Genomic DNA, 21,508 nt, shown 5'->3' on the forward strand with positions numbered 1-21,508 from the left:
CTCCCATTGGTTCAGCCCTTCCCGAGCCACGCTGATTGGCGTTAGCCGCCCCTGCTGCCGCGCTTCTTCTGTTGCCGCGGGCAGCCGCGCGCTGATTGGCCGGCGGGTGAAGAAAGGGGCGGGGCAGAGCGATCAGGGCAATCCCAAGCACAGGCTCGGGCTGGGCGGAGAATGGATCGAGAGTCGCCCTGTGGAGAAGGACTTGGGGGTGTTGGTGCATAAAAAGCTCAACGTGCCCCAGCCCCTTGCACTGTCACCCAGAAACCCCCAATGTCCTGGACTGACCTCACAGCGTGGGCAGCAGGGGACAGGGGGATTCTGCCCCTCTGCCCTGCTTGGGTGAGATCCCACCTGCAGAGCTGTCTCCAGCCCTGGGGTCCAGCATCAGAAGGATGTGGAGCTGCTGGAGTGAGTTCAGAGAGGCTGCAGAGATGCTCCAAGGGCTGGAGCCCCTCTGCTCCGAGCCGGGCTGGGAGAGCTGCGGGTGTTCAGCCTGGAGAAGAGAAGGCTCCGGGGAGACCTTAGAGCCATTTCCAGTGCCTAAAGGGGCTCCAGGAGAGCGGGGAGTGGGCCTGGAATGCCAGGACAAGGGGAATGGCTTTCCATTCCAGAGGGCAGGGTTAGAAGAAGTTCTTCCTTGGGAGGGTGGGGAGGCCCTGGCACAGGGTGCCCAGAGAAGCTGTGGCTGCCCCATGCCTGGAAGTGTCCAAGGCCAGGTTGGAGGGGCCTTGGAGCAACCTGGTCTGGAGGCAGATGTCCCTGCCCACGGCCAGGGGTGGCATAGGATGAGCTTTGAGGTCCCTCCATCCCAGACCAGTCGGGGATTCTATGCTGAGGAGAAACATCACGCTAGGGATGGCGAATCCAGGGGGTGCCAAGCTGCCACGGCATCATGTCCATTGGGTGGTCCCTGACAAGGCCAAAGGGCAGCTCCTGAGGAGACCAGGTCATCCAGTTGGGCCAAGACTGCAAAAGTGGGATGCCATCACTCGGTGCTGAAGGCTCACTGCCAGGTGCCCTGACCCTTGAGCAGCTGTAGAAAGCGGAGGCTTATGTGCCTTCAAGGCAGGGTAGCCTGAGCACACGGCTTCTGTCTCTCCTGCCTGTGGGTCTCCCCTGTCTGGGCAAGGGATGCAAGCTGAGCTGAGGCTGGACGTGACATCAGTGCGTGACACATCCGTCAGCCTCAGGGACCATAGAAATGGGGGCTGGCTCCAGATGCATCTTCTCCAGAAGATGCATCGCTGCCACTCACTGTGACAGACAACATGGAGAATAGAAATTTTCGGTTGCAAAATAGAGCTTAAAGACTAACTAGCAAATTAGATAAAAGAATGTAAAAGTAGACACACAGGATGCTAAACAGAGCTGAAAGCAGTGGACAAACAGATAATAAGGAACCTAAGTGGGTTTTGTGACAAAGTTATGTAACAAGAAACACCAGTGCATGCCCTAAGAGAAGTTCAAGGCAAGGTCACTTCCAATTTTGGGGGCTCTCAGCGAATACGACCACCAGAGACCCCTTTAGACAACCCTCTAAGACCATAAAAGGACTTCCAGTAAGGGGCAGAGGTGGGTAAATTAGTTCTAGGAAAGTAATGTTTATGTATTAGCCCGGAAGCACCTTGTAATGAATGTGTATGATCCTGACGGAATAAACACCCGGTGTAAAGTTTCATGACACACATCTGCTTAGAGGAGACATCCTCTGCATGTAAATATTAGTCGTTAATCAACAGTAATACCGGCTCCAGGGAGGATCAGTGAGTGGTGTCACCACAGCCTGGCCACTTCCTGCACCTGATCCAGCAGTACTGAGCCCGCTGGCTCGGGCAGTTTTCCATTCACTTGGCCGCTCACTCGGTCCGTACCTCACCAGTCCGGCTGTAAGGAGACTGTGTGGCTGTTGAATGGTTTGCAGTGTCAGCAAAACCCTCCCTGGTCCCCCATTATTCACAGAGTCCATCAGGTCGGCCAGCCATGATTTCCCCCGTGGTAAATCTGTGCTGGCTCTTCCCAGTGCCCTTCCCTCGCAGTTGCTTGAAAGGGTGTCCAGGACCATTTGCTCCATCACCTTCCCAGGGATTCCAAAGGAGCTGATTAGCCTGTAGTTCTTCAGATCCTCTTCTGTGCCCATCTTTAAGACTGGTGTAACACTCTTTGCTGTTCTCAGGAACCTCCTTCAATGGCCAGGCTTTTTTGAAGATGACAGACAGCTCCTGTAGCTTCCTCTGGTCCTCAGACCTGGTGGATGCCTGGCTCAAGAGCTCCCTGACTATTCTCCCCCTCCCCTACTGCTTCCACAGCAATGTCTGTTCACTCCTTCTGGATAACTTGATTCTTCTTCCACAATTTTTTCTTCCACATTCCTCCTTTCTGAGATGAGGTTGATCACAAGTTCCCCGCTCAGTTGATCTCCTGTCAGCCAGGGCTGTGATTCTGCTTTTCACCTTGCTAAGTTACCTTATTCTAAACTAGGACCTCAACCCCTGACCTTCTCATCCTCAGCCAGTTCTTGAGTGTTTCCAGGATCAAGAATTCCTCCCACTGGGAGGGTGGCCGAGCACTGGTGCAGGTGCCCAGGGAGGTGGTGGAGTCTCCATCCCTGGAGAGATTCAAAAGCCGCCTGGACACATCCTGGGCAGCCAGCTCTGGGTGGCCCTGATGGAGCAGGGGGCTGGGCAAGGTGACCTCCAGAGGTGCCTCCAGCCTCCCCCAGCCTGAGATTCTGTGACTCGGAGAAAAAACAGGTTGCAGTTTCCTAAGGACAAATGCAAAAGCTCCACATGTGGCAGGATTCTCCTGCCCTCACCAAAGTGGTTCATGTCACGTGTCTCCCATCTGCAGATTCGTCCCTGGAGTGAGGATGCCCCTCAAGGTCACTCCTTGAGGCTGACAGAAATATTTGCCCACGGTCATTGGTTTGGGTGAGAAGCATCAATCTTTAATTATTAATTGGTTTTGCTGGCTTGAATATAACTGCTTCCATGTTGCTTCAAATATAATGCACTCTACCGGAAGTTATAGTTCTCTGTACTGGGTAGTCAATAACTCTGATAAAGGTCTTTTTGTGTAGTCGTAATAAACACTTTATTTTTCTATAAATATATCCTTCATCCTATGGAACACAGTTGTATAAAGGTTCAATTACACCTATTATCCTACAATCCTACAATTACACCTGCAATCCTTTAAACATAAACTATGGACAAAATCTGAGGCTACGACTGCATGCAGCTGCACCCTGTCTCCTCTCTGACAAGCCTAGGAAGTAAGGAGGTCCTTGTGACTCAACGAGAGCATCTCCTGCCTGCTCCCTGCACAGCTCTCCAGGGGTTCCTGCCGGTCTCGGGCCAGCTGTGACTGCAGCAAGGACGCCTGAAAGAGGCAGAAAGCCCAGCTCAGACAAGCCCACGTGGGCAGGAGCATCCGCAGCCCCACGGTACCGGCTGTGGGGGCAGACACAGCCTCCAACTCCAGCCCTCACCAACACTCTGCCCTTGGGGAAGGGGAAAGGAACAGGCTCCCACACTGCCCCTGAACGGAGCTCAGATGATCAACAAGTCCAGTTCATGGCTGGCAAACCCTTCCCTCATACAACCCTCAGCCACCACAGGTCTGGGAGAGAGAGTTCCGACAGGATTTAGGAACCCAGCTCTGATTCCCAAAGCACGCATTCTGGCCACTGACCCCTTTCTCCACGGGCTGTGCCTCAGCACGGGGGCTGCAGCTCCCCTGAGCTACTGGAGGACTCTTGTCTTTCAGAGGTTGATGCATTTTTCTGGTCAGACTGGGAGACAGGCAATGTAAAGTAGTCTGGGGGGAACACTCTCCAAAAAGTTCTGATTCTCCTCCCTTCATGTTCATCCTGCACCTTGGATGGGAGAAAGGGTCACAGAAACCTGTCAGCAAACATGGGGCAAAAGGACCTCTGGACATCAAGGCAAGGAGATCTCTGCTCACAGACCCTCAATTGCACCAGACAGCACTGGGGGCAAAGAGCTCTCGCTGGGGGCTGTGCAGGAGAGGCCAGTGTGTGTCCGGGGACACGGGGCCAGGGAGGGAGGCAGCGGAGTGAAGGTGCCTTTGTGAAAGCCATGGGCTGCCACAACAGAGAGAACAAACAAAGGGGTGTGCCCACAGCAGGGACAGGGAGAGGCAAGGAAACAAGCAGAGGACTCCAAAGCACTGCCTGGGCACACGAGTCATGATCCAGAGGAGCCTGAGGCTCTGCAGAGGCAGTGAAAGCCCACTTTACCTCAAAAGTTCTCCTGAGCTCACGCTTCTCTGGCTTGTCTTTTGCTGCTGCTGCAACCTGGTCCCGCACACATTCCACACCCCTCCTGGAGTGCTCAGACAGCCGCTTGCCTTCTGCTCCAACAGCCTGCTGGGTGTTCAGAGAGGAGATGATTCCCTTATTTCAAACACCACAAGAGCTGTCCCTCAGAAATCTCCATCTCGGGAAGCATCCTCGAAGCTCCAGCAGTGCAGCTGCTCTTCAGCCCTCGCTACAGAACTCTGCTCACTTCAGTCCATCACTCTGCTCACCTGCTCCATTCCTTTCCACACCAAATCCAACCCACACGTTGCCTGGGCACGGGAGAAGCAATTCCCCATGCCCAGCTTTTGGCCTGGAGCTGATTTGAATAACAGCTCCAGAGCTGCCTCAGTCGTTCCAGGCATGCCAGCAAACAATCTGGCAGCCAATGGTCTCTGGCTGGAGCCAGGCAGACACACAAGGCTGCCTGCTGCAGCCCGGGCTGCTTTGCCCAAGCAGGCCTAGACTGACAGGGATCTAGAATCCCACCTCTTCATGGGAAACTTCATTGGAATCTTTGAGAGACGTTGCAGTGGACTGAAGATCAATGCCAGTGCCTACCTGGGGATGACTCTTTCCCTGCAGAAAGGCTGAGTGTTTCTTCAGAGCCTCTTTGGCAATTTTACACTTGGCCAGTGGAGCACACAGGACTTGAGCGTTTCCTCTGCCTTCCTTCAAAGCAGCAGCCCCATGCTCCAACTCCTCCTGTTTTCTTTCATTTTCAGCGTCCAATTGTTGCGTTGTTTCCTTTCTTGAAATTTCAAGTGTTTTCATTTCATTCTTCTTTTTCAGATCCCTCATCTGCTCCTCGTACAATTCCCGTTCACGCTGCCAAAACAGGGAAGTCACTCATTCCCTCTCTCGGTTTGCTTTTCATACCAGATCGGGACTCCTGCCACAGGCAGGCAAAGGCTGCCCCTCTCTCTCTGCCTCTCGGGATGCCTCAGACCTTTGCTGGGACCGCCCTTGACGCTGAGTCTTTCCCAGCTCACTCAGCCCATCCCAGCTCCCTTTCTGCCCTTCCCCGACCTCTTGCAGCTCCACTTGAGTGTTCCTTTGGGGAGCAGCTGCCAGAACTGCAGCCAGGATTCCAAGTCCACGCTAAGCAGGATTTAGGCAGTGCCATGAGGATGTGCTCTCCAGCAGGGAGAAAGGGAAGAGCAAACACCCCCAACATTTCATTCCCTGCAGCTGGGGTGACAGGAGTGGTTTTTGAGCTCTCCTGTGTAGAGTTTCCATGGCACCATCCCCGAGAGCCCCACTGCCCTCTCTTGGAGCAGCAATGGCCACATCAGTCTGTCATTCTCTGCTGCCACTCAGGACGAGTTCTCCCCTTGCAGGCACACGTCCTTATCTGCATCAGCACTTTGCTTTTCTCTCTTTTCTCCCCACTGGCTGCTCTCTGATGGCCAAGGCCAAACACCTTTCTATTAACAGCAAACTTGGCCTTCTCACCTCTCGTTCCAGGTCCAGGTATTTGAAATCTGGACGTGGGTTTGGACACGAGGAATTGCCCAGACCATGCAATGTCCATAGAGACAGTGTGGACATTGAGAACTAGAGGGCACAAAACTCCAGCATGGAGGAAAACCAGCAGCCTCAGCACTAACTGGCTTTGGCATGACTACGACATCTTTTCCTCCTTATTCAGAAGAATGCAGTTTGAAAAGCTCAGCTGGAAAGAGGTGCTCCTTAGAACTATTAACACAAGGGCCAAACATAGCTAGGAAATGGCCCTTCATGGCATCTGCCGTTCTCACCAGCACATCCTTCCTTTCCTTCTCCAGGCTCTCCAGTTTCCTCTGCAGAGATGCCACCTCCTGACAAAGAGTCACACCCTCTTCCTTCAGGGCAATGGCCTCTTTCTCCAGGGCAGTTTCTCGAGAGGTCTTCTGGTGTTCTGCCCTCCACATCACTGCAGCAGGAAGGAGAAGGAGAATGAGAACAGCAAAGCAAAGGCAAACTGATGTGCATCCTGCAGGGACAACAGCACTGTCTTCTTGGCCTGCCTGTGTTTGCCAGCCCCTAAGGCCGCAAGGGCTTCCAAAGCTGACAGAAATGAAGGAGAAAAAAGCAGGAATCCAAGGGGCAAGGTTCAGAGGAATAGGAAAGTGTCTTTCCTCTTGGGCTTGTGCAGAGTGAGCAGTCCAAGAGAGACAAAGGAGCGGGGATGCCTGTGCAGCCCTGCTCCAGAGAGGCCAATAGCCTGGGGGCTCTGTCAGGGCCTGGAGTTGGGGGGAATCGAGCTGAGGCATCCAGCTACAGCTCCTCAGCACAGACACAGCACCTGAAAGGCACCACCTGTGCACGGGATCAGCCATAGCACAGCCAGATGGCACTGCCAGCCACGGCATCTTTCTCGAGAAAAAGCTTTCACTGGCACTGGATGGAGAAATCTCCTGCTGGTTGTTCTTCCCCTCTGCCATCTCTGGGCACTTTTCCTCTGCATGGGATCAGAGAGCCCTGCTGGCAAGACAGGATGGGGCAGTGGGTGCGAGAGGAGAAGCTCTACCTTGCTCACTTTCCTCCAACTCCTGCTGCAGCTCCTGGTTGCGAGCCTTCAGATGGTCTATCTGAGCCTGCACCTCCCTCAGCTCCAGCTCCAAAGTCTTACACTGCGTGGCCATGGCCTCTGCTCTTTCCTCAGAGCTCTGGAGCCTCACACGCAGCTCAGACCCCTCAGTTTCCAGCTCCTGCTTCTCCTGAGTAGGCTGGGGAGCCGCCTTCTCGATCACTGCTTCCAGCTCGGCCTGCATCTGGAAGATGGATGCACAGAGCCTCAGGGACAGGGCTGCTCCTGAGGCAGCAGAGCAGGCAGTAGAGCAAGCAACAAAGGAGAAATGATTTCAGGCAAAAAAACATGCCCAAAACAGAAGGCACAGAGCCAAGGATTCCAGTGGAAACAAGTGTCCTGAAAATAGGGAAAGGGAGCCAATGGGCATCCTTGAGGCTGCAGCTCTGAACACCGGCTGAACTGGCTGCGCTGGAAGTGCCCTCCCCAGCTTGCCATAGCCACGTCTGTGTGCCCACATTGCTCGGTGCCCAGCACAGGCACCAACTCCATCTGGGACAACACTGCTAACAGAGGGATGGAGAAGCTCCAAAGGAGTCTGCTGCTGCTTCTCCTCCCACATTTCCTGCTGGGACCCGGGAGAGAACGGAGGAAAACATCGGCAGCAGACACCAGATCCAGCCTTGGCCTGTGGGTGCAGCAGCACCCCGGGGCAGAACACGGCAGCAGTGGATGCTGCTGGGAGGAGAAAGCAGTTGGGGCCTCCAAGCCAAAGGTGATGATGTGTGTCCCTGGAGAAGAGGATGCCAGGGCACAGATTACCTGGGCGTTGAGCTTCAGCACTTGTCCTGTGCGGTTTGCACAGAGCTGCTCGGCCTCGCGAAGAGCAGAACGAAATTGAGACACCTGATTGTTCAGTGCCTGGTTCTTTTCTTCCAGTGTTCTGAGGCACAGGTTCTTTTCCTCCAGAGACAGAAGCAGCCTAAAAGGGAAGCATGCAACTCATTACTACACGGTATCACATTTTAGGAACTCTTAGGACTCGCACCACCTCGGGGAAAACTGCTCTGTCTGATGAGGTTTGTCTAAACAACGTGGCTGTTTGTTTGTTCCCCCTGCAGTCACAGCCCAGCATGTGCCCACTCTGCTTTTATTCATGAAAGAATGGGGAGTTCCTGCCTACATGTCCTACCTTCTTCTTGAGATGGGAATGTGAATATAGACCTAACAAAGTCTTGCCATGAAGAGAATAGGGGAGAGGAAGAGTTTTCTTCTGACTACCCAGGCTCCAAGGGGGAAAGGTTTGGTCAACATGGAAGAGACATTTCCTTGCCCCATCTTGTATGTCCAGGTAGGAGGAGCAGCACCCTACAGCCAGAGGATCTCGGGGAAGTTCCCTAAGATTTACCAGCACCCATCCTACTTCCAGCTGGAGAAACAAAGGCCGATAGCAGAAGTGGCAACAGAGCCTTGGAGCACAACCTGATGGAAGATGCAGAAACCTGCAGGCAAGCAAGAGGGCCCTGCCCTTTCTTTGTCTTCTTCTCGAAAGAAGAATCCTGTGGCACTGAAGACCGGCAGGACTTGGTCAGCTGGAGGGGCCCCGCTAACCTTGGTCTTGTCTCTTGCATTCTTTGCACAGTCAGTATTGCCTGTGACTCTGGAGGCTGGCAGGGACCCTGCTTGAGCCCCCCCAGGCACCTGGGGGCATTTTCTGAGGAACGATGCAACAGAGACATTCTTGGTTCTTGGGTGCCTTTGAGGGGAATCTGGCCTAGGTCAGCAATCAGGGCCTTGAGATGGTTCTGCCAAGCAAAGGCATCAGGATGCCAGGCTGCTCCAGATCCCAAAGGCTTCAAGTTACAGGACCCAAGGCGGAGCTGCTGGATGTGTCCAGCTCCTTACACTGCAGCTTGGGCAGTGTTAGCACACCCACCTCACAACAGAACACACCCCTAGAGGGAAAGAGCTACTCCAAAAGCCTTTGTCTTCAGAAAAACTCTAACTGAAGGCTTGAAAGAAAAGAAAATGAAACACAACATCCAGACAACCAGACGCGTCTGCACGGAGAGTTCAGAACTCTGCCACGTAGGAAATGCTGCCAGAGCCCCTGGCAGGTGCAAAGATGGCAAAGAGGGAATCCATTCCCACAAGGCAGAGTCCCACAGGCTTTCATTTACCTGGCTTTTTCCTTCTCTAGGGTGTTCAAGGAAGCCCAAAGTCCCGAATTTTGGCGTGCCACTTCTTCCCATTGACTCCTTTCCATCTCCAAGTTCTTCAGGTGCACTTGCAGCTCCTTGTTCTGATGTTCTGCCTCCTCCAGCATCTTCTGGAGCTGCTCAACCTGCAACAGCTTCTGCCTTGACTGCTTCTGGGCCTCCCTCACATCTTGCCGGGCTCTCTGAACAATCGTTGCCTGGGACTCTCTGGAGGCTGCCAGCTGAGATGTCAACTCTCCCACCTCCAGTCAAACAGAACAAAGCAGTCAGAGGCTACAGCCACAGCCTGTCACTGTCAGCCACAGCAGAGGCTGTGAGAAAAGGCAAAGGCCAACTTTCCATTTCTCCCTGTCCTCAGAGCACCAGATTCACAATGCATACGGACAACTTGTTTCAATCTCTACGTGGCCCACCAAGGGCACCTGAAAAAGCACCTCCCACACCAAGGCCAGCAAGAAGAGGCCAGCAGGAATCCGTGCTGATGGTTGCTGGCCAACAGCCCAGAGGACTAGCCCAGCTGTCCAGGGCAGCAGCTGAGATTCAGCAGAGCACCGAGGGTCCTTCAGAGCAGCTGCCAAGGAGCCCAGAGCACGAGGCAGCCCCAGGGACCACCCCAGCAGCTGCTGCTCTGCCATGGAAAAGCAAGAAGGGCACAGACCCCCTGCTGGATGCTGCGGTGCCACTGCTCTTTCACTCACCTGCTTTTGTAGAGCCTCCCTCTGCTCAAGGAGGAGATTCATTTCCTCTTTGATGCCTCGTAATTCTTCCTTGTGCCTCTTCTGCGCTGCCTGGATTCCCCTCCGAGCTTTCTGCAGCTCAGCTTGCAGCTTTGCCTGGATGGTCTGGCAACAAAATGCAGAGCAACTTCCTGCGACCTGCCCTCAGGCTCAGCTTTTCCCACTTGCTCTCTCAAAATCCCATTCCTTCAGCGACTTCTTTTGGCTTCTCTACCCAGCTCTGCTTCCATTGTAAGCCTTGCTTCCCGGGCCTGAGCTCTGGAGCTTGCCAGGCTCTGTGCTGCCAGGGCCTGAAGCAGCCCTTGCCTCCTGACTCCCAGCACCTGCCTTTTGTGCCCTTGCCACTGCCCTGCACTCTGTTCCCTGCCTGCTCAGACTTACCTGCCCCTTCTCTTGCTGCTCTTTCACCTCCTGCCTGAGCTGCTGCACCTGCTGGCAGGCTTGGCTTAGCTGTCCCCGAGTTTGGAGCAGTGTCTCTGATAAAGAATTCTTCTCCTTCTGCTTTTCCAGCAGGACCTGCACAGAAGGAAAGAGCAGAGGGCTTGACACTTCCCCTGCAAACTCTGTGTGGCAAGAGGCAAAGACTGATGGGCTCACGCGCTCTCAGAGCACTCGGCTGCTGCTCCCCTGGGCCACTGTCTGCCCTGGGGGGGACACAGCTTCCCAGGAAGTGACTTAGAACACAGCCCAGGAGACATCTCTGGGTTGCTGTTCAGAAATACTCCAGGCGAGTCTTTAAAAAGATTTGTCTCTTGTCAGCGTTCCCGCTGCGCCCTCCCTGTGCCCACAAAAGAAAAGTCCTACAAACTCAGTTTGGCTATGGACACCGACCAGTACACACCAAAAGAGGACCCTTAAGAGAACAGTGAAGATCCTCCGAGGTAAGTCTTAGGAAAACAGAGCACAAGAGCAGCACAAAAATCCCAACGGAAAGCTGATGTTTCTGCCGGGCTTCCTGTGAGAGGGCTCATTCCTGGGCCCAAAGATAGCCCTGTTCACCTTTCACCTCCCCAAATTCAATGTAGAAGACATGGAGGGCATGCTCCACACAGCCCCATAGCCTGCCATCTCCCACAGCTCCAGCCTTGCAAAAAATCACACCAATTCTCCTTGCACAATCATTACCTCTCGCTTGGCATTTTCAAATCTAGTTTGTTCCTCTTGTCTTTGAGCCTGCAGGGTGGCAACTTTCTGCCTCATCTCAAACAGCACCTTCTGGTACTCCTGCTCTCTCTCTGCCTTCTCTTTTCCCCATTGCTGCAGCATCTCCTGTATGTCTGCATGGTACCTTTCCCGGTCAATTGCCTGAGGAGGTTTGGAAAAATCTTCAAGTTGAAGTCCCCAGGCAAGCTTCTCGCTGAAAAACGTGAAGCTTCATCCCTCCCACAAACCCCAACCTGAAAAGACAACAGCACTGGCTCTCTGCTCTCCAGAAACCGTGTCCTGTCAGGGAATTTAAAAGGAGGCTCAGCAGGTGCAAGGATCCCAGAAACATGGAATCATTTCTGTTGGGAAAGACCTGCACAAGCATTGAGTCCAACCATTCAGAAAAGGAGGTGTCACCTTCTGGCACCCTGATGCCCCAGTCACAAGGACTGAAGGACCGGGGCCTGTTCCATTTGCTTCCAGCCCAAAGCTAATCCCTCTGTCCACCGTGGGAGCACAGCAAGACAGGAACCGAGTTCCCACGCCTGCAGCCAGCAGCACTGTTGGCATCTGCTCCACGCTGGCATCTGCTCCGTGGCAGGTGGGACTCGGGGAAGATCCTGCCCTGGGCCGCCACGCTTTGGGTGGGCACTGCCCAAGCTGCTCTGGAACTCGCCTTACGCCCTCACGGAAGCCGTGGCTGCATTTACTGGCCCAGCACCATCCTGTGGGTCTTCACGCGCCTCCAAGTCCGAGCCGCCGCCTCTCCTGCCCGGCCCAGCAGCGGGAGGCCTCTGGCAGAGGACTGCTGCCCTTTCACACCCTCAGGCTCTGCTGGTGCTAAACCAGCCCCCAGGGCCGGCTTGGACAATTCAGAAGCGTATTGTCACCTACCAGGTCTTGCAGGAGCTTGTTTATTTCCACCTGCTGAGCAGTTCCCTGAAGCCTGAGCCTTTCGTGACACTGCTGCTCTACCTGCAAGAGCTGTTGTGCTGTGTCTTCCTGCTCCTGCTTCCTGAGAGCTCTCTCTGCTTCCAGCTCACGTTGGAGGCACTTCACTTCTCCTGCAAACACGACCAACAGCAAGATTCAGAGTCTTTACTGCCTTTACTGACTCAGGCCCTTTCAGTGTCAGCGTAGGAGGGCCCTGCCTCCAGCGCCACCGCTCCTCAGAAGCCCTGCAGACAGAGGAGGCTTTACAGCAGCTTCTCTATCTAGGTGGGGCGGCACCACAAACAAAGCACACGAGGTTCTCACCTTGTAGCGCCTCCTTGGCCTGTGTGACTGTGAGCACTTGAGCCTCCAGATGGTTGCTGGTGATCTCCAGCTGGGATATCTGCTGCTGAGCAGCAAACAGGCTGGATTCCAGGCTCTCCTTCGCTGACCTACAGGTTGCAAATACGGAGAGACATGAGCTGCTCGCTCCTGACACTCCCGGGCAGTTATTCCAGGACAACGTGGCTCAAGATGCCCAGGCCTGAGAATGTAAAACGGGTCGCATGGAAACTTGTACAGAGAAGGCCCATTTGTGCCATTTCAGTAGCAAAGCAGGGCCCTCTGAGGGAGTGCCCAGGCCTTCCTTATGGCCTGGCACAGCACAGACAGCCCAGCCCAACGTGACCTCAACAGCCGAACCTTCAGCTGCTCTTCCTGACCTATGACCCTGGCTAGCTGTGCCCACACAGGCTGGGCCGAGGAGCAAAAGCCCAGCCTCTGCTCACAGCCCTTCTCTCATCAGCACTTCCAAGCTGCTCTGCAGGGGGACAGAACAGACTCTCGTCCTGGCTCACTCCTGACTTGTTAACTCTCTTCATCATGGACATAAAGGTACATAATTTTCCAGACACTCTGTATTTAAGAGACTTCAGAACTACTTTGCATGATACAGTAAAATCTCATGGTCATGGCAGCACTTGTAAAAATTCAGAACACCATGTTGTCTGAACAACAACTACCTGAATGCAGAGACTGCAGTTTAAGCTCCTGCACGGTCAAGGAATAGACTTGCCACCTTTCTTTTAGTGTTGCCAGCTAAGCAGGCAGTAGCCCAAGTCTTGTCCTTCTTTGGAGAGTGAGAGGGACCATCCAAAAGGACCTTGGCAGGTTTGACAGGTGGGTGCCCATCAACACAGCAAGAATCCCCAGGGGCTGTCAACAATTCCAAAGAGGTTTCCCTGCTGCTCTCTAAGCAGCTCTAGGTCCTGCCTCACACTTCTCAAGAGTGTGCTTGGAAGCAGAAGGCCCTCAGCATTTTCAGCAGGAGCCTCTGGCTTCCCCCTGAATGGCAGCATGCTACTGCCAACATCCCAAGGTCAGAGCCTGGAGTTCTGAAGATGAAGCTTCAGTTCTGAAGATCAGGATTGTGTCAAGCTACTTAGGAAGGAAAGAGGGATGTTCAATGCCCAGAACAAGGAACTAAACCCAAGAGAAACTTGAGGTTTCACTCAACAGCTGCATGGTTTAAGTACTACTCAATTCAGGGCCGGGTGGCTTGCTTTTGACTTCCCACACGAGTGTGCTTGGCGGCACAAACAGGAGCCCAAGGCTCACAACAGCTTTGCTGGCTTTAGATGTCAGAAAAATAACCTTCACATTGTGGCATATTTCTTTTTCTTGAGACTTCCATTTTCTGTCCATGCAAGGTAAAAGCATCCGGAAAGGGTCTCCTCCCTGCCTTTACCTGGTCTCTGCCAGCTGCTTGGAAAGGTCTTGTTGGTGACACTCCATGGCTGCCAGTCGGCCCTCAAGGGCAGCCTTCTCCCGGCCCAGCAGCTCCTTCTCCCTGCACACCTGGGCCAGTGCGTGCCCTTGGCCAGAGGGCTCCTGGTGCAGCTGCTCCAGAGCCCTGCTCAATGACTCTTGCTCCTGGGAAACCTGGAAGCAGGACAAGGTACAGCTCGAGCCCTTCCTCAGGAGCCCTGTGCAGAGCCAGCCAGTGCCACCTCGCAGGCAGCCAGAGGACAGGGAGCTCCTGTGCTCTGGGCTCAAAGTTTCACAGCATCTGCCCTCTGCAGCTCCGATACCCTGGGCTGCCAAAAGCCTCTGGCACTGTTACCTTGGAAGTGCTGTGTCAGGCCCTGCTGGCTTGCCTGGCACCAGATTGCTCCTTCCCAACAAACATCCCTGCCCCAAATTCTGTGTTGTCACCCAAAAATACTGCATCTTCCACAACTGCCAATACACTTGACTCTAAGCACCAGCAGTGCAGCTGCTGTTCAGCCCTCGCTACAGAGCTCTGCTCACTTCAGTCCATCACTGCTCACCCCCACGTGTTGCCTCCCCTTGCCTGGGCAAGGGAGAAGCAGATCCCCATGCCCGGCTTTTGGCCTGGAGCTGATCTGAACAGCAAGCTCCTGCACAGCCAGCCCAGGGACAGGGAGCAAACTCTCCTTCTCCCAAACTTCAGAGCATTCCACATGGGAGCAGAGCACAATGTGGGCAACGAAGCCCACGGGGAGAATGAGCCTTCAAGCACTGCTGAGGCCATGAAACTCCTCCAACTCTTCTTTCCTGACACCACGGGCTTGTGGCTGCTGGGCTGGCTGGCAGCAGAGAGCCAGCTGCTCCCACCTCCTGCTGGCTCTGAAGCGGGTGCAGCCACAGCAGCTCCAGCACGGTGCCCTCTGTCTGCTCTGGAGCAGAGGAGCTGCCAGCCCTGGGAGCAGCGCTCAGGGCTTGCCTGGCTTGGGGAAAAAAGCTCAGCTCACAGCTGCTACTCTGCTTTCTGAGGGACATGTGCCTTGCCAAGGGTTGTGTTCCTCCCACCAAGGAAGATGATGTTCTCACCTGTCCAGAAGTCGACCTGCTGTGCTGGGCAGACGGGGGAGCATCCACTCTAATGATATCCGAGAGGTAAACTTTCCCAAAGATTCTCTGGACACTCCTCCCTTCAGGTTCCACCTGCAGGTTGGATGGGAGAAAGGGTCACAGAAACCTGTCAGCAAACATGGGGCAAAAGGACCTCTGGACATCAAGGCAAGGAGATCTCTGCTCACAGACCCTCAATTGCACCAGACAGCACTGGGGGCAAAGAGCTCTCGCTGGGGGCTGTGCAGGAGAGGCCAGTGTGTGTCCGGGGACACGGGGCCAGGGAGGGAGGCAGCGGAGTGAAGGTGCCTTTGTGAAAGCCATGGGCTGCCACAACAGAGAGAACAAACAAAGGGGTGTGCCCACAGCAGGGACAGGGAGAGGCAAGGAAACAAGCAGAGGACTCCAAAGCACTGCCTGGGCACACGAGTCATGATCCAGAGGAGCCTGAGGCTCTGCAGAGGCAGTGAAAGCCCACTTTACCTCAAAAGTTCTCCTGAGCTCACGCTTCTCTGGCTTGTCTTTTGCTGCTGCTGCAACCTGGTCCCGCACACATTCCACACCCCTCCTGGAGTGCTCAGACAGCCGCTTTCCCTCTGCTCCAACAGCCTGCTGGGTGTTCAGAGAGGAGATGATTCCCTTATTTCAAACACCACAAGAGCTGTCCCTCAGAAATCTCCATCTCGGGAAGCGTCCTCGAAGCTCCAGCAGTGCAGCTGCTCTTCAGCCCTCGCTACAGAACTCTGCTCACTTCAGTCCATCACTCTGCTCACCTGCTCCATTCCTTTCCACACCAAATCCAACCCACACATGTTGCCTCCCCTTGCCTGGGCACGGGAGAAGCAATTCCCCATGCCCAGCTTTTGGCCTGGAGCTGATTTGAATAACAGCTCCAGAGCTGCCTCAGTCGTTCCAGGCGTGCCAGCAAACAATCTGGCAGCCAATGGTCTCTGGCTGGAGCCAGGCAGACAAACAAGGCTGCCTGCTGCAGCCCGGGCTGCTTTGCCCAAGCAGGCCTAGACTGACAGGGATTTAGAATCCCACCTCTTCATGGGAAACTTCATTGGAATCTTTGAGAGACTTTGCAGTGGACTGAAGATCAGTGCCAGTGCCTACCTGGAGACAAAGCCTTTCCTTCAAGATGTCCAAGTCTTTCTTCAGAGCCCCTTTGGAAATTTCACTCTTGGTCAGTGCAACACTCAGGACTTGAGCGGTCTCTTGCCATTCCTTCAAAGCAGCAGCCCCATGCTCCAACTGTTCCTGCTTGGCTTCCCTCTCCACTTCCAGTTGTTGGGTGTTTTCCTTGACACTTCGCATCTCCGGTGTTTTCATTTCATTCTTCTTTTTCAGATCTCTCATCTGCTCCTCGTACAATTCCCGTTCACGCTGCCAAAACAGGGAGGTCACTCATTCCCTCTCTCGGTTTGCTTTTCATACCAGATCGGGACTCCTGCCACAGGCAGGCAAAGGCTGCCCCTCTCTCTCTGCCTCTCGGGATGCCTCAGACCTTTGCTGGGACCGCCCTTGACGCTGAGTCTTTCCCAGCTCACTCAGCCCATCCCAGCTCCCTTTCTGCCCTTCCCCGACCTCTTGCAGCTCCACTCGAGTGTTCCTTTGGGGAGCAGCTGCCAGAACTGCAGCCAGGATTCCAAGTCCACGCTAAGCAGGATTTAGGCGGTGCCATGAGGATGTGCTCTCCAGCAGGGAGAAAGGGAAGAGCAAACACCCCCAACATTTCATTCCCTGCAGCTGGGGTGACAGGAGTGGTTTTTGAGCTCTCCTGTGTAGAGTTTCCATGGCACCATCCCCGAGAGCCCCACTGCCCTCTCTTGGAGCAGCAATGGCCACATCAGTCTGTCATTCTCTGCTGCCACTCAGGACGAGTTCTCCCCTTGCAGGCACACGTCCTTATCTGCATCAGCACTTTGCTTTTCTCTCTTTTCTCCCCACTGGCTGCTCTCTGATGGCCAAGGCCAAACACCTTTCTATTAACAGCAAACTTGGCCTTTTCACCTCTCGTTCCAGGTCCAGGTATTTGAAATCTGGACGTGGGTTTGGACACGAGGAATTGCCCAGACCATGCAATGTCCATAGAGACAGTGTGGACATTGAGAACTAGAGGGCACAAAACTCCAGCATGGAGGAAAACCAGCAGCCTCAGCACTAACTGGCTTTGGCATGACTACGACATCTTTTCCTCCTTATTCAGAAGAATGCAGTTTGAAAAGCTCAGCTGGAAAGAGGTGCTCCTTAGAACTATTAACACAAGGGCCAAACATAGCTAGGAAATGGCCCTTCATGGCATCTGCCGTTCTCACCAGCACATCCTTCCTTTCCTTCTCCAGGCTCTCCAGTTTCCTCTGCAGAGATGCCACCTCCTGACAAAGAGTCACACCCTCTTCCTTCAGGGCAATGGCCTCTTTCTCCAGGGCAGTTTCTCGAGAGGTCTTCTGGTGTTCTGCCCTCCACATCGCTGCAGCAGGAAGGAGAAGGAGAATGAGAACAGCAAAGCAAAGGCAAACTGATGTGCATCCTGCAGGGACAACAGCACTGTCTTCTTGGCCTGCCTGTGTTTGCCAGCCCCTAAGGCCGCAAGGGCTTCCAAAGCTGACAGAAATGAAGGAGAAAAAAGCAGGAATCCAAGGGGCAAGGTTCAGAGGAATAGGAAAGTGTCTTTCCTCTTGGGCTTGTGCAGAGTGAGCAGTCCAAGAGAGACAAAGGAGCGGGGATGCCTGTGCAGCCCTGCTCCAGAGAGGCCAATAGCCTGGGGGCTCTGTCAGGGCCTGGAGTTGGGGGGAATCGAGCTGAGGCATCCAGCTACAGCTCCTCAGCACAGACACAGCACCTGAAAGGCACCACCTGTGCACGGGATCAGCCATAGCACAGCCAGATGGCACTGCCAGCCACGGCATCTTTCTCGAGAAAAAGCTTTCACTGGCACTGGATGGAGAAATCTCCTGCTGGTTGTTCTTCCCCTCTGCCATCTCTGGGCACTGCCCTTTTCCTCTGTGTGGCATCAGAGATCCCTGCTGGGACAGGATGGGGCAGCGGGTGGGAGAGGTGAAGCTGTACCTGCTTGAATTTCTTCCAACTGTTTCAGCAGCTCCTGATTGCTGGCTCTGAGATTGTCCCTCTCAGCCTGCCCCATGCCCAGCTCCAGCTCCAAGGCCTGTATCTTCTTCCTTGCATCATTCTGGAAGAGGCAAGAGGAACAGAATCACCTGTCAGTGCCACTGCTGGCAGGAGACAAAGGGCTACAAACACTAAAGCAGAAATAGCCCAGGTGGGAGAGGGCAGCTGGACCGTACTGGTAGATGTGATCGTGATCCTCCTTCCTCCCCATGCTAGTGAGACAACCCCCCTACAAGAACTTCCACCCATCCTGGCCTTGGCACTCTGCTTGTCCAGCAGCCCAGCAGCAGGACAGGATTTCTGGGTGCATATTACCAGATCTTTCTGGGAATGCTCCAGGTGCTGCTGCAGGTCTTGCAGAGCTGCTGACACTCTGTCCACTGTGAGCTCTGCGGGGACATCCCCATCCTGAGAAGCACTTAGGCCCAAGACATGACCCTTTTCTGAAAAGAGAAGACATTCTGTTTCAAGATTTAATCCAACAGTCTCCAACAAACAAGGCCTCTTTCTACCTAGGAGGAGGTGCCTTTGTCATTGTCCTAGAGCTCGCCTTGCAGCAGGATGTGTGTCACAGGCTGACGTTATTTTGATGACCACTAATGTCAGCACTGCCCCAAAGACAACTGCATGGGCCCTGTGGCTTGACAGGACTTGGGCCCTTCTCCCTTCTGACTCTAATCACTTCTCTACAAACAAACATGGACTTGTGTCTCTGCAGGGAGACAAGACTTCCCAAGGCCTGAGTCAGCCTGAACTGACAGGGTGAGTGTGTCATACCAGGATGACCAGGAACCACCCCCTCGCTCCACCTGCTCTCCCAGCCTCCCACACTTGCCTGAGCTCCAGGTGACCAAGTCTCTGCTATCCCTGATCACGTGGTGGAGAACCAGGAGCAGTTTGTCCAGCTGGGATTGAGTTTCCTGGTGAGCACCACTGGCCTGCTGACACTTCGTGGCCAAGGCCTCTGCTCTGTTCTCAGAGCTCTGGAGCTTCCTACGCAGCTCAGACACCTCAGCCTCCAGCACCTGCACAGAGTCCCTCAAGCTCCGTTCTCCTGCTCGGGACTCCTCCAGCTCCTGCAGCAGCTGCTTCTCTCGAGTTGCCTGGGTAGCCTCCATCTCCAGCACTGCCTTCTGCAGGGCCCGCATCTGGAAGATGGATGCACAGAGCCTCAGGGACAGGGCTGCTCCTGAGGCAGCAGAGCAGGCAGTAGAGCAAGTAACAAAGGAGAAATGACTTCAGGCAAAAAAACATGCCCAAAACAGAAGGCACAGAGCCAAGGATTCCAATGGAAACAAGTGTCCTGAAAATAGGGAAAGGGAGCCAATGGGCATCCTTGAGGCTGCAGCTCTGAACACCGGCTGAACTGGCTGCGCTGGAAGTGCCCTCCCCAGCCTGCCATAGCCACGTCTGTGTGCCCACATTGCTCGGTGCCCAGCACAGGCACCAACTCCATCTGGGACAACACTGCTAACAGAGGGATGGAGAAGCTCCAAAGGAGTCTGCTGCTGCTTCTCCTCCCACATTTCCTGCTGGGACCCGGGAGAGAACGGAGGAAAACATCGGCAGCAGACACCAGATCCAGCCTTGGCCTGTGGGTGCAGCAGCACCCCGGGGCAGAACACGGCAGCAGTGGATGCTGCTGGGAGGGGAAAGCAGTTGGGGCCTCCAAGCCAAAGGTGATGATGTGTGTCCCTGGAGAAGAGGACGCCAGGGCACAGATTACCTGGGCGTTGAGCTTCAGCACTTGTCCTGTGCGGTTTGCACAGAGCTGCTCGGCCTCGCGAAGAGCAGAACGAAATTGAGACACCTGATTGTTCAGTGCCTGGTTCTTTTCTTCCAGTGTTCTGAGGCACAGGTTCTTTTCCTCCAGAGACAGAAGCAGCCTAAAAGGGAAGCATGCAACTCATTACTACACGGTATCACATTTTAGGAACTCTTAGGACTCGCACCACCTCGGGGAAAACTGCTCTGTCTGATGAGGTTTGTCTAAACAACGTGGCTGTTTGTTTGTTCCCCCTGCAGTCACAGCCCAGCATGTGCCCACTCTGCTTTTATTCATGAAAGAATGAGGAGTTCCTGCCTACATGTCCTACCTTCTTCTTGAGATGGGAATGTGAATATAGACCTAACAAAGTCTTGCCATGAAGAGATTAGGGGAGAGGAAGAGTTTTCTTCTGAGTACCCAGGCTCCAAGGGGGAAAGGTTTGGTCAACATGGAAGAGACATTTCCTTGCCCCATCTTGTATGTCCAGGTAGGAGGAGCAGCACCCTACAGCCAGAGGATCTCGGGGAAGTTCCCTAAGATTTACCAGCACCCATCCTACTTCCAGCTGGAGAAACAAAGGCCGATAGCAGAAGTGGCAACAGAGCCTTGGAGCACAACCTGATGGAAGATGCAGAAACCTGCAGGCAAGCAAGAGGGCCCTGCCCTTTCTTTGTCTTCTTCTCGAAAGAAGAATCCTGTGGCACTGAAGACCGGCAGGACTTGGTCAGCTGGAGGGGCCCCGCTAACCTTGGTCTTGTCTCTTGCATTCTTTGCACAGTCAGTATTGCCTGTGACTCTGGAGGCTGGCAGGGACCCTGCTTGAGCCCCCCCAGGCACCTGGGGGCATTTTCTGAGGAACGATGCAACAGAGACATTCTTGGTTCTTGGGTGCCTTTGAGGGGAATCTGGCCTAGGTCAGCAATCAGGGCCTTGAGATGGTTCTGCCAAGCAAAGGCATCAGGATGCCAGGCTGCTCCAGATCCCAAAGGCTTCAAGTTACAGGACCCAAGGCGGAGCTGCTGGATGTGTCCAGCTCCTTACACTGCAGCTTGGGCAGTGTTAGCACACCCACCTAACAACAGAACACACCCCTAGAGGGAAAGAGCTACTCCAAAAGCCTTTGTCTTCAGAAAAACTCTAACTGAAGGCTTGAAAGAAAAGAAAATGAAACACAACATCCAGACAACCAGACGCGTCTGCACGGAGAGTTCAGAACTCTGCCACGTAGGAAATGCTGCCAGAGCCCCTGGCAGGTGCAAAGATGGCAAAGAGGGAATCCATTCCCACAAGGCAGAGTCCCACAGGCTTTCATTTACCTGGCTTTTTCCTTCTCTAGGGTGTTCAAGGAAGCCCAAAGTCCCGAATTTTGGCGTGCCACTTCTTCCCATTGACTCCTTTCCATCTCCAAGTTCTTCAGGTGCACTTGCAGCTCCTTGTTCTGATGTTCTGCCTCCTCCAGCATCTTCTGGAGCTGCTCAACCTGCAACAGCTTCTGCCTTGACTGCTTCTGGGCCTCCCTCACATCTTGCTGGGCTCTCTGAACAATCGTTGCCTGGGACTCTCTGGAGGCTGCCAGCTGAGATGTCAACTCTCCCACCTCCAGTCAAACAGAACAAAGCAGTCAGAGGCTACAGCCACAGCCTGTCACTGTCAGCCACAGCAGAGGCTGTGAGAAAAGGCAAAGGCCAACTTTCCATTTCTCCCTGTCCTCAGAGCACCAGATTCACAATGCATACGGACAACTTGTTTCAATCTCTACGTGGCCCACCAAGGGCACCTGAAAAAGCACCTCCCACACCATGGCCAGCAAGAAGAGGCCAGCAGGAATCCGTGCTGATGGTTGCTGGCCAACAGCCCAGAGGACTAGCC

General features: G+C 54.2%; 1 protein-coding gene across 1 annotated transcript in view; it reads right to left on the minus strand.

Moving 5' to 3' along the window:
- Positions 1–3,712: 3,712 nt before the first annotated feature.
- LOC138120836 (centrosome-associated protein CEP250-like) overlaps positions 3,713–21,508 on the minus strand; it is a 92,721-nt gene continuing 74,925 nt past the window's right edge. The window contains exons 23-33 of the mRNA XM_069033854.1: positions 17,812–17,878; positions 17,058–17,212; positions 15,784–16,125; positions 13,613–13,806; positions 12,227–12,317; positions 9,748–9,876; positions 9,011–9,291; positions 7,653–7,812; positions 6,831–7,074; positions 6,079–6,233; positions 3,713–3,868 (exon numbers count right to left, since the gene is read on the minus strand). Of these exons, the coding sequence (XP_068889955.1) occupies positions 3,713–3,868; positions 6,079–6,233; positions 6,831–7,074; positions 7,653–7,812; positions 9,011–9,291; positions 9,748–9,876; positions 12,227–12,317; positions 13,613–13,806; positions 15,784–16,125; positions 17,058–17,212; positions 17,812–17,878 (1,974 nt within the window). The remainder of the gene's footprint in view (positions 3,869–6,078; positions 6,234–6,830; positions 7,075–7,652; positions 7,813–9,010; positions 9,292–9,747; positions 9,877–12,226; positions 12,318–13,612; positions 13,807–15,783; positions 16,126–17,057; positions 17,213–17,811; positions 17,879–21,508) is intronic.

Source organism: Aphelocoma coerulescens, chromosome 20, assembly GCF_041296385.1.
Source record: "Aphelocoma coerulescens isolate FSJ_1873_10779 chromosome 20, UR_Acoe_1.0, whole genome shotgun sequence".
Classification (NCBI taxonomy): domain Eukaryota; kingdom Metazoa; phylum Chordata; class Aves; order Passeriformes; family Corvidae; genus Aphelocoma; species Aphelocoma coerulescens.